The 15,068-nt window shown below is 45.6% G+C and overlaps 1 protein-coding gene and 1 long non-coding RNA gene across 2 annotated transcripts in view; one reads left to right on the forward strand and one right to left on the reverse strand.

The window, feature by feature from the left end:
* WNT10A (Wnt family member 10A) overlaps positions 1-13,906 on the forward strand; it is a 43,026-nt gene extending 29,120 nt beyond the window's left edge. Inside the window, exon 4 of the mRNA XM_079969133.1 lies at positions 12,749-13,906. Within this exon, the coding sequence (XP_079825259.1) occupies positions 12,749-13,216 (468 nt within the window). The 3' untranslated portion in view covers positions 13,217-13,906. The remainder of the gene's footprint in view (positions 1-12,748) is intronic.
* On the reverse strand, positions 4-7,005 carry LOC307212510. The gene is made up of 3 exons (XR_013837023.1): positions 6,673-7,005; positions 2,931-2,986; positions 4-94 (listed from the first exon to the last, which is right to left on the reverse strand). It is a non-coding gene; the product is annotated as an uncharacterized lncRNA (long non-coding RNA).
* Positions 13,907-15,068: the final 1,162 nt, after the last annotated feature.

Raw genomic sequence — 15,068 nt, forward strand, 5'->3', positions numbered from 1 at the left:
GCTGAAAGCGCAGCAATGGGTTGGGTGGGGAGTTGGAGTCAAGGCTTGGAAAAAGGTTTCTGGGAGGGAGTCAATAACCCAGACAGTTCCTGATCTATAGAAATAAACGAGGCTGATCATTCCAGCTCAGACACTCATCTACCTGGTTGGTCCAAGATGGGTTGTACAGGGCTAGCGTAACTGAGAAATGCTGTCTGCATTTAATGTGATGGCAACTTCTGATGCAATCAGATGCAGACTTGAGTCAGGGCTTATCCACACTTACCTTTTGCCCTGCTCTTTCCAGGCACAAGTTCCTCTCACCCACAGTTTAGCATTCAGTGGGAACAAACATCAGTTTGGGGTTTGGGCATATTGCTGTTTGCTCTGATTGAGCTTTAAAGAGCAGGTTTTCATGGGGAAAGCTCCAGAAGGGTGGGGAGAAAGGGCGCTTGGACATGAAGATTTAAAGCATGGACCATGCCTGGAAAGAGCGGAGGAAAGGTAAGTGTGGATAAGCCCTCCCATAGTGTACTGTGCTTGCATTCTGCCAGTGCTTGATCCCTGCCTGGAGCAATCTGAGAACCAAGAGCATCAATTGTGGTTTGTTTACCAGCAGAAATGATAGCATGGTAGGGCCATCCTCATCTCTGCTTCCCTGATGCACAGCTTCTCATACTTGCATTTTAGATGAAGCAGAAGTGTGGAACATGCAAGAAAATTATGGTAATTCAAGAGATTTATTGTTCTGTTTAACCACTTAATCCATAAGAAAAGGCCCCATTACTCTGCATACTCAAGTCTGATTCCAAGCTCACTGGAAAGCAAATAGAACACCCATGATTAGAAGCAGTTTGCTCCTAGACTTCCGGGTTAGCGCCTCCGGCAATGGCGGAGCTCCTCCGATCGGGAGGAACCGGCTCCGTGAAAAACAGGGTCTGACCGCCACAGTCAGCCCTTTGTAACATGCTTTTAAAATCCTGTCCCTGTGAACACACAGACACCGTCTCCTTGCACAAAAGTAGCTCATGATGATTAAAGCTGTTGATCTGCTTAATGATCTGCATGCACATCTCTGAAATTCCTCTGTATTCAGAATATTTGTTGTTCACTGAGGAATCGTCGAGCTGCAGGTAGTAGAGATATCATCTGTACATGCATCTGGCAAAGTAGATTCTGGCCCATCAAAACTTATGCTACAATATATTTTAGTTTTTAAGGTGTCAAAGAATCATTTTTTCCTGCATGGCACATACTGAGATGTAGATCAGCCAGTGCAGTAACCCCCATCTTGGAGAAGAGCATTTGTGAGGTTTCGAGAAAAGCTTGATTCAGTCAGGCACATCATTCTGCTGATTTAGGTTTGAATGCTAAAATGCTGAACAGTTTGAGTGGGTGGCCACCCATGATCTGAGCTAGGTTCAAGCCTCTATATTCCCCCACAACTAATAGTTCTACAGGAAAATCCAGTGAGAGTTACTATTACTAATTCATTACCTGCAACTAGAAAGTGGTTTTATAATAACAAAAGATGGCTGAAGAAGTTAATTGCTAAGGGAAGAAAATGGCAATGGACATTTTCAGTGGAAGTAAGCCTAGCAAAAATTGTGCAGTCATCTCTAAGCTGTACAGCTGGGGAGGGCCAACTTTTTTCTATTGATGGACACATTTGAGGGTCACATTCCTGTGGGAGTAATCTGTCAGACAGCAGTAGAGTCAGAAGTGGGTACAGCTACTCCCTTTCTGTCTTTTTGCCACCCACTTCTCCCCCTCCCTTGTCCCTTTCCACCTGTTTTTCCCATTTGCCACTCACAGGAAGTTGGGCCAAGAGTTGCAGATTGCTCACCTGCATTGTATAGGTACACCTATCTGATCTGATGCACCTATTTCTAATATCATGCAATCAGAAAAAAAGAGGGATGTCTGCATGGACTTGCCCACTCCCTTGAAGAGAATGGGGAAGCCTCTTAGAGGCAGGGTGCTTCCAGGTGATAGGTTTATTGAGCACTCATTCTGATTTGTTTTCAGGGAGGTTAGATGACATTGCATCAAAGCAAGTTTATCCCACACTTGCTTTGATGCAGTGTCAGTTAACCTCCCACACTTTCCAGTACATTATCCCATCACTTCCCTTATTTCCAAAAGTCTTATCTTTTGGGAGGTGGGTTTGTTAGTTGACTTTCCAATCAACTATAATTGCACAACCTGAATTTGATGGTATATGAATCCTACCTGAATCTCACCTGAAAATGGCAACAGTCTGGAAGTGTTAGGCAAGCATTTGGATGGATTAATTTATGCAGCAAGATGATTGATCGGAGGATCTCTTAAGGCAGGCATGTCCAGAGTCCGTTTCAGGGGCCTAATCTGGCCCACCAGTCTGTTTAATTTGGCCCTTGTGGCAGTTTATTTCCTGGGGTAAAATCCTAAAAAAAAGGTCAACAACTTTGGTCGGCCCTTTGGTCAGCCTTCACGGCCCTTCACTTCATCAAATCTGGCCCTCTTTGAAAAAAGTTTGGACACAACTGTACTTAAGGCTACTATCATTGCTAGACAAATAGCTTTTGGCTGCACTTGATACCTGTGAACAGAGCTGTGTGTAATCTGTGACCACTCTATGCAAATGTAGAAGTAAGCATTGGAGACACCTTAATTTCATTTTAACTTCAGTTGTTTAGGTCAAAATTCAAAACCAGCACTTTGAATTGTTCCTGGAAAGCAGCAGGAAGCCAGTGCAGGTGTTCAAGCACTAGTATAATGTGTTCCATATTTTAGAGAGAGAGATTACTTAACAATACATTTTTTTGTAATTTAAGAGAAATAGTGTTCTAATTATAGCTTAGTGCACCAGACATCCTCAAGGGTAGTATATGCAAGTGGAAACTGAGCAGTGCTTAACATTGCAAATTAAATAATATAGATGCATGACTGCAGACAGAAAAGCTTGTTACCTTAAAATGACTTCTCCCAGCACATTCACTTCCTCTATTACCTCTCAGCCTGCATCCTAAAAAGAAATGTTCCTAAAAATTGCATCACTGAACTCAGAAGACAATCTGCAGTAATTTGGGATTGTTACACATCATAACAGCCTTCAGTCTTTTGCTCATCAGTTTATTTTATGATATATGTTTAAAGTACCAATTACGTGAAGTGGCCACAATGTATGTATGGTAAATTGAACTCTATTTTGGATTCACCATTCCTAACTATAAAGTCAGCCCCAGTGAACATCAGTACTTGAGATACATCACATTAGGATAGAAGGAAGCCCATGTAATCTCAAAATAAGGTATACAAAAGAGATGTCCAGTCATATAGGGCCAACTTCTATTTATATGAGTTCATCAGTTACAAGTACTGAAGGCTGGCACATCCAGATCCTGAAAGTGCTCCAGTGCCTTACAAGAATTTTCTAGAAGGGGTCATGGGTGGCTTTTCTGCCTCTGCATGACTTGGATGTGAAAAGTCATACATGGTGAAGCTTTGCCTTCTGTGTAAATTGTAAAAGGTGTAGGAGTCCTCTCACACAATAAGCAGGTATGCAGTGAGCTGGGGAGTTGGTCCAATAGGACTGTTTTAAGAATCCATTGGAAAAGCAAGTGACTGTTCCACTGATATATACCACTGAGAACTAACTCACGTATGTGTTAAGCAAGACCACTTCATGCCAGCACTGCCAAGGGCTGCTGCAACAAACAGCTGTACAACCCTTTGAGAGGCAGAGATGTGAGAGGGCATCAGAGGAAGCAGGGAAGGAAGGAAAGAGGGACAGAGGCAGGCACCCTGACCATCATTCAAGGCACCCCAGGGTGCCACAACACACTGGTTGAAAATCACTGGCCTGAAGTGTCTCTATCATTCCTTTGAGATGGAATGGTAAAATCTGCAGTTCAAATGCCCTTGCTGTGTTGATATAGGAGAAATCTAATCCAGGTTAATGACTGCTAATACAGGTTAAGCCTTCCTCCTGTAAACAAGCCTGCCCTAACTCTGACCTTTTGGCTCCTTGACAAGGGGGAAGGAGCCCTGCACTCTCTGCCTAATCCATCAGAGTCAGACCACTCTGCCACTGCTTTGTATCTGTGCATTTAGGAGAACCATTGTTCCACCAAGGTTGGTACAAGAATCAGTGCTTTTCAAATCCAGGGAAATCGAGGTTATGTATGGGATAGGGTACTTGAATGGAACAATATGCCCAGGCTGATAATGGAATCTCCTTTTTAATATATATATATATATATATATATATATATATATATATATATATAAATAAAAAATCTGTGGGGGGATACGTGATGTATAAGATATTATGACGTATAAGATATTATGCTTCAGTGAGGAAAGGAGCTGGATCCCCAAGAGTCGATAAATCTGACAGCTAATGGCAGCCAGAAATTTAATTCTAGTGACCAGCAAGGAAAGCCTTGAATGTGTTTCACCAAAGGGTTACCCGTTTTTCAAAACACTGGAAGCAAAACAAGGAGGCAGAAAGTGTCTCTATAAAAAAGATGTTAGAGTGAGTCGCATACTAGGATCCAGTATCAGTGTTAGGAGCTGGTGTCGGGTTTTCTTAATATTGATGTGGTCAGTGGTGCTACTCAGGTGTGTGTGTTTGTAATTATAACCTGTATGGCAGCACATCTGTGAGCTTTTCACAATTTAGCACACCTGAGGTATCTTAACAATTTAACTAATTAGCAGGGGGGAGTTTACCTACTGCACCGAATGCAGCGATGTGATAGGGTAATTGTTTATTTGAAAAACGTATTTAAGTTGATCAAGTGGTATAGTGTGTACTGTTATAGAATACTGTTAAGGAATGCTGTTGAGGAATGGTAGTGAGAAGGGGTGTTTTGCAGCTGTTTGATTATTATTTAAAAATAAAGTAAGCAAAGATATTGTGGGCAAGTTTTTATTCCATCGCCCCAGTCGCTGCGTAAACTTGGTTGGCAAAGAAGGTCCAATAGCTGGGAAGGAGGGATTGCTACAGTGTTAGAAACTGAGATATGAAAGGTAGAAGCTAAATGGCATCTTAAACCTAGGTTATGGGCGCAACAACAGAATGTCTAGGCACCCTTTTTTTTAACAAGAATCATAGAATCATAGAGTTGGAAGAGACCACAAGGGCCATCGAGTCCAACCCCCTGCCAAGCAGGAAACACCATCAGAGCACTCCTGACATATGGTTGTCAAGCCTCTGCTTAAAGACCTCCAAAGAAGGAGACTCCACCACACTCCTTGGCAGCAAATTCCACTGTCGAACAGCTCTTACTGTCAGGAAGTTCTTCCTAATGTTTAGGTGGAATCTTCTTTCTTGTAGTTTGGAACCATTGCTCCGTGTCCGCTTCTCTGGAGCAGCAGAAAACAACCTTTCTCCCTCCTCTATGTGACATCCTTTTATATATTTGAACATGGCTATCATATCACCCCTTAACCTCCTCTTCTCCAGGCTAAACATGCCTAGCTCCCTTAGCCGTTCTTCATAAGGCATCGTTTCCAGGCCTTTGACCATTTTGGTTGCCCTCCTCTGGACACATTCCAGATATACAAAGCTGAAAATTCCAGATATACAAAGCTGGACACGTTCCAGAATACAAAGCTGAAAATGAATGAACTTGAACTAAAATACTACGTTCATTTTTCACATGGTCTAGTCCTTCCCCTGCCCACCCCCCTAATATTCTTAAGAGGGTCTCTTCTCCAGTCTTCAGAGAGTAGCTGGAAGTGGGGAGGCAGAAAAAGGTCCTCCTTTCCTTCCACTCTGCAGTTTTAATCTGAAATCTAGGCACAATACTGCGCCCAGAGCTCAGAAACTGCTCACCCTAATGAAATTCTCTGTCGCAAAATGTGCCTAGAACAATGGGAGTTTTGAACACTGGCTACAAATGCACCTTGCCCATTGATCTTCACTTTGTGAAGCTCTTTTGACCAGTGGCAGTTAAAAAGAATGTTAAAAAGATGTTATTTTACTCCTGTGGAGCAGAAAGGCTCACCTTGTTGCTAAAACAGTGTTTGACTGCTATATCCAGCCAAAATGTGTGGCTTTCTTTCATCTCTTAGGACTAACCTGAAATTGCTTTGAAGCAGGAGAATGATGGTGTGTGTGTGTTTGTGTGTACATGATAGCAATATGTTTGATAGGCGTGCAATGAGAAGACTATGGTCACTGCCAGGAGACGGCAGAGTAAGATCCAGGCAGCACAGGAGCCACAAAAGGCCCTGTCAAAGAGGCATATATCTAAGAAGGGTGATTGGGCGTGGCAATGACACATGGCAGCTGCACAGTTTGCATTACATTGACACCCAGGTACCCCAGCTGGGTTCTGGGACTGCGCTGCCCACAATGCCCCAATGTAGTATTTCTACAGTGTATTGAAATGGTGTATCAGACTTAGCCAGTGGGCACTGATCGCAGCACTTTGCTGATAGCAGGACTTTGAGAGCATTCTTCAGAAAAGACCTTTCAAACCTGTAACCTGGCTTTCAAGGTGATAGAAAGGGCTTGTTCTTGTGGTGGGTTTTAGAGGGGAGACTTGGGAGGGAGGAATGGGACATCTCTCAGTTGCAAGTTAATTTAATAAAGTGGCAGTTCTACTTAATATGAACAAACTAGGCATATTTTGAGGAGCCCTAATAGGATTTTTTTAGAACTGGCCCATGATGATGGGATACTTGTCCCCAATTTCTTACCATGTTAAGCATCTTTTTCTTTAAAAAAGCATTTTGATTCCCTCTGCCCTTCTCCCTCCTGGGACCAGTTTTCCACCGGATGCTTTCTTTGTGACCTAAAGGGTAGAATATTGGGAGTGAAGAAACTAAACCTTGGCTCCTACCAGCACTATCCAAGGAGACCCACATTCTGGCTTCTCCTACGAAGCCTTTCCTGGAACATGCTGGTGGGTGTTCCACCCACTTGCAGAAACTGTCCCTTGCTGACAGAATTGCAGTAGATCCCTTGCCAGAGAAAAGACTCTTCGTGGTTTGTTTCTTTAAAAAGAAAAAAGAAAAAAACCGACTACAGCTGCAATCCTATATATACACTTACTTGGAAGTAAGTTTCATTGAACTTGGTGGGATTTTCATCCAAGTAAACATGCAATAGGATTGTACTGTGCAGCTGTTCTTTGAGATTAGGTGTCCTTTGAACAGTTGTACTTTCAAGCTCAGCGTAATGGGCTGGAGAGTGAGTGGAGGTGGGGGAGAGGAAGACATGCCCCTGTCTGGTTGCTGTGAATGACCTTTTGTTATCCCCTCTGCATGGTATAGACAGAGCTCTGATTTAGGAAAGAAGACTCTGGAGGGCTTCTCTGAGGGGGAGCAGCATTGTCCTCCCGCTGTTCCTTTGGGAAGCCCCTGCCTTGGGCAGGATGGGAACTTTGTTCCCCAGCACCCTTCCCCAGTAGGGGAAGCACACAGGAAATGGTTTCCAAACCACTAGGTGGGTTGCAAGGGGGATAATGGCTCCCAGCCTATTAGTGCTCTGTAATTTGGTGCTAATTTCCTTTATTACAGTGTTCCTGCATAGCAGGGGGTGGTGCTTGCTGCTTTCGGCATGTGTGGGGTGTGTGTGGCTGATCTTGCCATCAAATCTGTGCAAGCAGCAGGGCTAGCACTTGGTGGGCAGATGGCACTGGCTTGCTCTGCAGGCTGGTATCATGTGCCTGCCCTGGCCCCTTTTGTCTCTCTAAGAGGCACGGAGGAGCTTGCTTGGCAAGGCAGTCTGTACTGCAGCTGTGCTTGGTTAAGGGATGGATCTGTGGCAACTGGCATTGCTGTGGCATTAGGAAAACTCTGAGCTAGCAAGGCTAGAGCTGCACCCATGAAGGACATAACTTGCCTTGTTGAATCAGACCAAAATTCCCATCTGGTCCTGTCCTCCGACATCCACTTTTATCTCCCCACCCCCATTTTATGTTGTTATTTCTATGTATATTATGCTATGGCCGTATGGCTAATGCAATAAAATCGATTGAGTTGTTGTCCTGTCCTCTTGTCACCAGACAGGTCACCCTGGCAAGCTTCTAAAAAGGCTCTAGCCTCTCCCTATTCCTTGCTACCAGCACTCCCTCTACATGTGCACTTGCCTGACAATTACTATAGCATGCATGCAGGAGCAGGTGGCATATAGCTAAATGGAGCAGGTCTGCACACTTAGTGACTTGCCATAAAAAGTGTACTATGGGTTGCCAGGAGCCTGATAACACTTGTTTTTGCCCTTACCTGGGACTGCAGGAGCAAGGTGGTTGTCAAAACACCTGGTAGGTGAACCTCACTGGTACACTGAGTTTGGCTTGGTGGGTAGCAAACTGTTTCATTCACACACACACACACACACACACACACACACACACACACACTTACAGACATTGGCAGTTTTCCTGATAACATTCTTAATTCGCTTGTGGTAGAATCTACTATGTATTGAAATGCCTCCCAGGTGCGTTGATATTAATAGTTTCCTACTTGCAAACAGAGCAGAAAAGACTGCCGTAAGTCCAAGCCAGTAGCAAGAACAGTGTATAAAATGCTTTACAGCATTTGTTCTATATTTCCTTACACATCCCCGTGAGGTATATTATGCTGAGAAATGGTGTGTTGCCAATTGCCCCTCAAATAGGTTACATAGATAGGCACAGACTTGCAGCTGGGCTTCCCAGGGCCCCCATCTTGTCCACTCTTGCCTGTTGTTCCAAGAACAGACACAAGATAGAACAATTATTGTTGTTTCCTGATGTTGTGCTTTGAATAGCCATTTGAGGCAGACAGAAATTCATAAGGTGGAGCTGTGTTCTTGCATGCCATCAAGCAGCAGTGAAAGGCAAAGAGACTATGTGGGTCCACTTGTGGGATCTGCCCCAGAGACTATAGATATGGTGTAGGGTGGCCAGATGCCAAAGAGGGCAGGGCTTTTGCCCCTTTAATAGTGGTGTCTGGGCTAAGTGGCATCAGTTTACTCTGTCAGTCCCAGCTCTCTCCTGCCTTCGCCCACCCATTAGGAAGACGGGATTTCCCAGGCTGGAGGCAGTCACCTCTTCCCTGGTTGGAACATGCCTGCCTGACGGTCGGGGAGGTACAAGCATACTCCACCACTGCTCCAGGCCTCTGTACACATAACAGACAGGGGCCCATAATCCTGTACCCTCCAGATCTTAGAGGGAGGGACCAGCATGTGATGGGCGAGCTGCATTCAAGCAGCAAGTAGGCTTCTCTGCCTAGCAACCTATCCAAACTTGGATAAAGAACATTCCCTCTCTCCACAGCACCTCCCACCACCTTTGCACATGGGCTTTTCCTTGGGTAGAAGCAACCTCACACAAGGGCACTTCTGCCCAGGAAGCCAGCAAAAGGACATCCTTCACGAGTCTTTTCACCCACGCATCTTGAGCCAGGATGAATCCAGCATTAAGTCATCCCAGGCTGAGGCTTGTTCCACTTATTTAAAATGATCTTATGCAGGGAATCACACCTTGGGTGCTTCTTTCCAAGTTGCCCATCTTTATTCCTAGAGGAACTCATGAGTGTTGGCTTAGCCCCCTGCCCTTTACACCAAAGCCACTGCTGACCCTCCCTCCCAGTTGCTTTCTTTTCAGGCATTCTCCTCCCAATATACTTGGACCAGCGATGGGGTACCTTTGGCCTGCCACATGTTGCTGAACTACAACTCCTGTCAGCCCAGCATGTGTGATCCATAGCCAAGGATGATGGCAGTTGTAGTTCGGCAGCAGCTGGAGGGCCAAAGTTACCGCACACCTGACCTAGGCCTTCCAAGCATACATGCAAGGTCAAACAGAGAGGTAACTTAACCTTCAGGGCCTCATTACATGCCAATCAAGTGGAAGCTTATGTTGTACAATATATCTAATTCTCTATTAGCCCCAAGGTCTTCTGCATCCCAGTGCCAAACCAGTCATCTTAGCTGGATCCAAATATAATATGAGATAGATGCTATGGCCGGACCCTCTAGCTCAGGGGCAGGGAATCTCTGGCCCTTCAGATGTTACTGAACTCCTGGCAGCCCCAGTCACCATGGCCAATGGTCAAGGATGATGGACGTTGTAATTCAGCAGCAGCTGGAGAAACAGTTTCCTCCATCCCTTCTCTAGTTGGTGATTCCACTCCCACCCCCCATACCTGGTGAATCTCAGCTTCAGGACGTTTTTTTCTAGTAGCGAGAACACATTTGAACATTCAGTATAGGTACCAGGCAGGTGGGCAAAAGCATTCTCCCTCAAGATTCTGGAGATGGTTGGCCATACAATGAGTAGGCAGCTCTTCCCTGTACTGGAGAGAGATCATTTATGCTGGTTATCCTGATGAGTTTGCAGCAGTCTGTCTTTCTCCCTGTTTTAGCTTTAAACCTCTTGTGAGTATATTCAGATATTTCAATGTTCTCCTCTTCTGTATCAATCATTTCTTCTTTCTCTCTGCATTGCTGCTTAGACCTTTCTATCTACAGTTTCCAGCCCTTTAATCAGTCCTAAACTTGCACTCTCTGTTCCCTGCATGGATCCCATTTCTCACCCTTCCACCTGGCAAACAACTCATTTTCTCTGTTTTTACTCTGAAGAGTCTTGATTGACCCTGCTCCTTCCCCTTTTTCTTTTTCTTTCCTCCCTAATGTGTCTCGTTTTGATCTTCAGATGATAAACTTGGGCAGGGCCCACTTTAATAACAATAATCATTTCAGTCCAGAGTCCCAGATGGAGCTTCAGATCAAGTAAAACTCAGAATAAACACAGTTGCAATAGTTAGAGCTTGGGAAACCAAATCAGGATGTTGAAAGTTACATTTCTTCTCGCAGAACCAGAAATTTGGAATCCAAAACAAAACTCAAATGTCTCTTCTGTGGCCTTTGTCTATGCAGTTGCTCAATACTTGGAAGTAGTATACACACACACCTTTCCATTTGAGAGGGAGGGGTGATTACACATTGTGCTGTTCATATTTGCAGCTTCAATTTTTTAAAAATGCATTTTAGCTTTAGTTTTTTCCTGCAGAAATCACGAAAGGTAGCTTTTACACTTCTTGCCTTTATAGTTACAGAAAGGAACCTTAGTGCCCTGTGTACTTCGCAGCAAGACTCCAAAATAAAGTGTGTTGGGGGAGGGGGAGATAAGTACCTTTTTAAAAAGCCAGCTTTTTTCTCTTTCTTTTTAAATGAAAAGGTCCTGTGATATGAACGTTGTCTAAATCTGAGTTACTGATGCATAATTTTAGAGCATCAGCTTCATCTTTCATTCTCACTCTGCAAACAGCCCTACCCTCTTGCAGCCGTGTAATCCCTGACCGCACGTCGCTGCATGTAACCAGGTACAACAGCTGCACCCATACAGGGTTGAACAAACTATCCTCATCCCACCTCTTAATGAACACCATAGCAACTGGGAACAGTTTGGATCTATTTATATGGAATCCTGGGAAGGGCAAATGCCGCTCACACCTACATCCCACATGCGGAAGGACCTCTCCTCCCTCCGTTATAGGTGACAATGATTAATCACATTATTGAAATTCAGATGTACCAGGCTGAGTTCAAGCTGTTACAGCCCTTAACAACTTGGGACTAATTTTCCTAAGCCTTTCCCTCTATGTGCCTACTGGATCACTTTGATCTGTGTTACTTGCACTTTTTACAAGTGCCGTAGAATGTTAATTCTGCACTTTGGTGTGGCGGCTGTGTCAGTGTGACTCTGGAACTCTCTGCCTGTTGACGTTAGGCAGGTGCCTCTATATACTACTTAAGGGCTTATCCACACTTACATTTTCCTTGCTTTTTCCAGGCAGAGGCACTCTGTGTCCGAGTAGTTTTTTGTTTTTGTTTTGCCCCGAGCTTTCCCCATGAAACCCCACTGTTTAAAGTTGAACCAGTGCAAACATTAATTCGGGTTTTCCACAAATTGATGTTTGCTCCAATTGGGCTTTAAAGAGTAGGTTTTCACAGGGAAAGCTCCAGAAGGGACAGGGGAAAGGGTACTTGGACATGGAGCTTTAAATCACAGAGTGTGATTGGAAAGAGCAAAGGAAAAGGAAGTGCGGATAAACGCTTTGATACCTGTCTGAAAAAAAATGTTTTGGCAAGCCCATCCAGACACATGATTTAGAGCTAATCCATACTTCCTCTTCTTCTGCTGTTTTCCCCTAGGGAAAACCACTCTTTAGTGCTCAGTTGGAGCAAATGGAAATTTGGGTTTCCCCCAGATTGCCGTTTGTTCCATTCTATTGCTAAAGAGTGGGTTTTTCCTTGGAAAGGAGTGGGTCAAGTGGAAAACTGCTGGGATCTGTGCTTTCTAGGGACGGCACAAGCGGAAGTGTGGACAAGCCCGCAGTTACATTTGTGTTAAAGAGTTATTGATGCTAACACTGTTTGTAATGATGCTTTTGTTTATATTTGTTTTTAGTTTGCATGTTAGCCATGTTTTATATACAATTTTAGTCCTGTTCTTTCCACCTGGAAAGTTGGGCTATTGCTGTATTCAAGAATTGTGCTATCCGGCTTCGTGAAAGTAGCAGTTTGAGCTCTGGTGGCTCTCCTTGGCCCAGCAAGATGAAGCAAGCCATTGGAGAACCCTTTGTGTGGCCACTTGTTTCAACTGGGCAAAACTGCATAGAGAGCCCTTTGCCCCAGCAGCATACACTGGTTCCAAGGGATGGCAAAGCCAAGCTGCCCATTGGGAACAAGGTGTGCTAGAGGGGAATACAAAACTGCAGTGCAAGGCAAAGCTTTAGCTGAATTCTGCTAACCACTGTCTGCTTGTGCCCCTGGCAGGTGGTGATGGAGAACATGCGGAGGAAATGCAAGTGCCACGGCACCTCAGGGAGCTGCCAACTGAAGACTTGCTGGCAGGTGACTCCTGAGTTCCGCCTGGTAGGCTCCCTGCTCAAGGAACGCTTCTATGGGGCCATGCTGATCCGGCCCCACAACAGGAACACAGGGCAGATGGAGCTGAGCCACGCCCGCCAGAGGCGCCGGGCCGGCATCAGCGACCTGATCTACTTTGAGAAGTCACCGGACTTCTGTGAGCGGGAGCCGGCACTGGACTCCATGGGGACGCAAGGGCGCTTATGCAACAAGACCAGCCCGGGCATGGACAACTGCGAGAGCCTGTGCTGCGGGCGGGGACACAACATCCTGCGGCAGACACGCAGCGAGCGATGCAACTGCAAGTTCCATTGGTGCTGCTTCGTAGCCTGCGAGGAGTGCCGGCTCACGGAGTGGGTCAGCGTCTGCAAATGAAGACCGTGGCCCCTGCTGGACGCTCCAGAGACTCTGCGGTTTCTACTGGGCACAGTGGAGCCCTGCAAAAAGCAGGAGGCACGGCTTGGGCAGCCTGGCACGTTTGTGTTTCACATAATCTCCCTGGCACTTCCTCTCCTCCTTTCTGACTTGTGCATGAGCACTCAAGGGGTTCGGTTGTACATGGGCGTTAGTCGCGAGCCTGGCACCTCTGAAGCACAAAGAGCTGCACGCCAGTGGGCTTAGCTGGAATCCCAGACATTAACTCCAGCTGCTTCTGGCCACTGGCATCTCCAGCTGTGGTTCGAAGGCCCAGGAGACACCTACGTAGGTTCCTTCTGCAGAACCTCACTCAGTCCTCCCCCCGTGATGTATCTTACAAATCCCGCACTGGGATCATTCAGGTGGCAGGCAGCCCTTACTGAACAAAATACCTGTTTTTTCTTTTTTAAAATCCTGGGTTGAAATCATAGAATTGTAGAGTTGGAAAGGGACCACGAGGGTCATCTAGTCTAACACCCTGCAATGCAGGAATCTTTCACCCAAAATGGGGCTCAAACCCACGACACTGAGATTAAGAGCTTTGTGCTATACCGACTGAGCTGTACCACCTGCCACATTTCACGTTGGACCAATTCAAGACCTGTTTTGGGCCGTTAGTATCTTTGTTATTCAGGGGGGAGAGAGAGAGAGAGAGAGAGAGAGAGAGAGAGAGAGAGAGAGAGAGAGAGAAATTAAAAATGCTGAGTTTGTTTAAAATAAATGTTTCTAGCAAGAGATTGAAGGGTGGGGGCACAGAGACCTCTGACTCCAGTGTCCCATACAGGCACTGTAGGCATGTAGTATGATGGTAACTGTGGTTGGTAAATTATTTTATTATTGTGAGAATAAAAGTGAATCAGAGATGGTGTGTGTCTGAGGGTGTAATGATGGAAACATGAGATTTGTTGTTGGGTAAAGCCTAGGGATGTCTACTTGCTTTGCGTGGCATCTCACGATAGCTCACACGTGGGTGCTTTGGTTTATGCCAGATCTGCAAAATGGAACTGCAGGAAAAAGAGCACACGGGGGCCCCCTGGAAAGAAACATGCCAGTCTCTCCATCCAAAGCTCAGCAGTTGAGCTCCATGGCACTCATTCTGATGGGTGATCCATCAGGCAGCCGTCACACTGTGAATGTTGTATTTATGGTCTCAACATGCATGGGCTGCTGAGATTATTTGTGGGGGGCGTTTGCCACGATACTTTCAAATTCTGAGGACTGCTGCTGCAGCCAGAAAATGTTTGCTGGATCAAGGCTGCAGTGGTGTCTCTAATCCTGTCCAAGAATCTGTTGTACTTAGGAAAGGGGAACAGGGGTGGCACTGGGGAGGACCTCAACATTTCCTAATTTGGAAAAGCACAAGAGGAGCAGAATGATCATTTAGTAAGGGAAAGGCTTCCCGCATGTCAATGGGGCAGTAGCAAGGCTCTGGAAAGAGTCCCAAGTTACATCGTTCCAAGACAGAAATGACTTGAGACTGGGTGCTCTTGCTTGCTGGCTACAAATGCCCAACGACCCTTTTAGGTGGGCAGCCTGGGGTCCCAACGTATGGGCAGAATGTGCAAAGAATTCAGGGCCTGTGCTTGTGTGGTGGTGATTCTGGTGAGAAGCAAGCTGTTGCATCCTAAACAGCCCTTGTTGCCCGCTTTGCCCTGCATGGGCTGGGTAACGATGAGTCACCCTATTGGTATCTGGTGCTGTCTGATAAATCCCCACCCTGCCTATAATATTGGCCCTGAGGCTCTGCAAAAGGAACACCAGACGGGAAGGGAAGGGAAGAGTGGGCAGGGTGCACCAGTCTAGTGTGCCA

Source organism: Podarcis cretensis, assembly GCF_951804945.1.
Source record: "Podarcis cretensis genome assembly, chromosome: 1".
Classification (NCBI taxonomy): Eukaryota; Metazoa; Chordata; class Lepidosauria; order Squamata; family Lacertidae; genus Podarcis; species Podarcis cretensis.